Here is a 2,874-nt window from a genome sequence, read left to right as displayed (position 1 = left end):
GACCCGATGCAGTGAATATTAATTAATCCAACAAAACAATAGATTAATTATTCCCGTTAAAGAAATTTCAAAGGCTCAAATTAATTAATTAAGTCAAAGCCCTTATTTCTCATTGGCGGTGCCCTCTCGAATCCTCACGTGCCGCGTTGACCTCCTCACTATAAAACCCCCATCCCTTCACCGAAATGCCATTAAAATTATCCAAACTTCTTCATTAATCAATGGCTGAGCTTGAGATCCCGTCCTATTTCCTTTGCCCGATCTCATACCAGATAATGAAAGATCCGGTGACCCTTTCAACCGGTATCACCTACGACCGCAGCAGCATCCAGCAATGGATATTCGCCGGAAAGCACGACACCTGTCCGGTCACCAACCAGTTGCTTTCAAGCCGGGATCTGACACCGAACCACACCCTCCGGCGACTAATCCAAGCTTGGTGCGTCGCCAACGCAGTCGAGCGGGTCCCGACACCTCGACAGCCAATCGACCGGGCCCACATTGCCAGGATCGTCGACAAAGCTCGGTCTTCGACGCAATTTCAGCTGAGCTGTTTACAACAGCTTAAGTCGATAGCGTCAGAGAGCGAGATAAATAGATCCTGCATCGAAAACTCAGAAGCAGTCGAGTTCTTGGCTTCTGTTGTCAGCATTAGCGGTAATAATAACGGTTGTGACGATTCAGTTAATGAAGCGCTCGAAATTCTAAGCAAGCTTCAGATCTCCGATCAAGCGCTCATCGATCTTGTCTCAAGATTCGACGACCTCATCGACTCGTTAACCAAGATATTGAATCAATCGAACCATACATCAAGAACCAACGCCTTGATTCTATTAAAATCGATAGTCCAAGTGATTTCACCAGCTCGATTAATGGCGGTGCGAGAAGATCTCTTCCTCGGAGTAGTGAAGATGCTTCGAGACAAAATCTCGATCAAGGCGACAAAATCGGCCCTCGAAACCCTAATAGGTGTCTGTTCGTGGGGACGGAACCGGATCAAAGCGTCTCGCTCAGGCGCAGTGCACGTGCTGATCGAGATCCTGATCGATTGCGAGAACGAGAGGAGAGTTAACGAGATGGCTCTCGTTGTGTTGGACAAACTGAGCTCTTGCGCTGAAGGGAGAGCCGAGATTGTAAAGCATGCGGCGGGGATTGCGGCGGTGTCGAGATCGATACTGAGGGTATCGGCCACGGGGAATGAGAGGGCAGTTAGGGTTCTGTGGTCGGTGGCTAGGTACTCAGCGACGGCAGCGGTGGTCCAGGAGATGATGCAGGTGGGAGCAGTGGCGAAGCTGAAGCGAAGGAGATGGGGAGGGAGATTCTGAGGATGCATTCTAGGGTTTGGAGGAGTTCGGTCTGTTTGTCTCCTCAGCTGCGAGCTCTGTATCCATGTCAGCTTGTTTAGAGATTAATGACTGTAGGAGGAGGAGATGATAAATCAGTGGTTTGTTAATTAGCGTGAAATCATGATCACACAGAGAAGAAATATATACAGAATTAGGATTGAGTTTCTTTTCCTTTTACTGTTATTGAATATCTTTGACCTTCCTTTTTTTTCTTTTTATAATTATTGTTTCCTAATCCCAGTTTTCAAATGATTATTAAATTGTGCTTGTGTAATTTGCTCAATAGAAATAGAACCTATAACTAAGCGTAAATAATTTTTCCCAAAAAATAATAGCTTTAATTAATTAAGAGATTAGCAGATTGTGGGATATAATTTTCCTATCTATCGTTCTATTTTTTTCTGTTGAATAAACGAATTTCTAGATTAATATACAGACATAAATTAGTTTTATTTGTTTTTAAGATAAATATATAAAAAGCACTTAACTATGTATGAGAATGTTTTGGCCGGCCAAATCGTGGTCCGAGCTTTCTTTTTTTTTTTTTTTTTTGAAGTTCTGAAATCTTGTTTTAATGTGAGATTTGTTTTAATTATTTCATGAAAGCCTCTGTAACAACAGATACCTTTACATTAAAAGAAAAAAGAAAACAATGGATGAGCGCTTATAAATAATTGATTTCTTGGCACTCGAACTAACGTGAGTTGCGAGATGCTAGGAGTCTAGGCAATTGAATATGTATTTTTTTAAGCTGTTATTTTTTTAGTTCTGTTTTTGTCTGTATACAGTACGGAGTGCGCTTGTCAATTGTAAACTAATATTGCTAGATAAGGAGCATCTTTAGTTACTTATACTAATGGCTTTGACACCGAATTCCTATCGCTAAGTACTTATGAAGAGGTAAGATTCTAATAAAATTGGTTGATTTATTCCGGAGATTGCTACAGCTATCGCATATATATGTCATACATCGGTGCTTGTTCCCTTTTTATAAATCTTTTTCTCGGAGAAACTAAGAAATTATGGTCAAAAGGTTTGTAACATAATTATATTTTTTATTTTGAAAATATTAAATAATAATAATTCATAGAAAATAGTAAGTAAGCTACTTTTATTGGATTAGTGTCGCTCTGAAAGACTATACATATATTTAACTTTGAACATAAATTTCAAATTGTTTATTAGATACAATCTAGCTCATACATCTCCCTCATTGTTTTCAAATATTTGTGCGATTGTTAACCTGCTCTTCCCTGTGTCCAGAGACAAATCCCATCATCTCATTTCTCTGGCTGTTTTTAAGTCTGTTCGAATAAAAATAATAAAGCATCACAATAGTAGTTATTGGAATTTTGCTTTCGTTAGAATATAAATGTTTAACTCTTATACGCCTCGTTTGGTACACAGAAATGGAGTCAAGTGAGAATAAAAAGAATGTAGGAATAGAATGGAATAGATGTGGGAATGGAATGCGCATTCTTATTCTTATGTTTGGCCGCATTTAACTAGAGAATAAAACGGGAATGAC

The 2,874-nt window shown here is 39.5% G+C and overlaps 1 protein-coding gene across 1 annotated transcript; it reads left to right on the top strand.

Annotated features, from left to right (window-relative positions):
- Positions 213-1,325, top strand: LOC109838287 (E3 ubiquitin-protein ligase PUB23-like). Its single transcript, XM_020406742.1, has one exon. It carries the CDS (start codon positions 222-224, stop codon positions 1,323-1,325), a length of 1,104 nt encoding a protein of 367 aa, XP_020262331.1. The 5' UTR covers positions 213-221.

The sequence above is a fragment of the Asparagus officinalis genome, chromosome 4 (genome assembly GCF_001876935.1).
Source record: "Asparagus officinalis chromosome 4, Aspof.V1, whole genome shotgun sequence".
NCBI lineage: Eukaryota > Viridiplantae > Streptophyta > Magnoliopsida > Asparagales > Asparagaceae > Asparagus > Asparagus officinalis.
The sequence above is the reverse complement of the archived record's forward strand: the minus strand, read 5'-3'. Positions and strand labels throughout refer to the sequence as shown.

Excerpts from the sequence above, each read along its gene's own strand:
- LOC109838287 (XM_020406742.1), top strand. The coding sequence starts at position 222 with ATGGCTGAGCTTGAGATCCCGTCCTATTTCCTTTGCCCGATCTCATAC.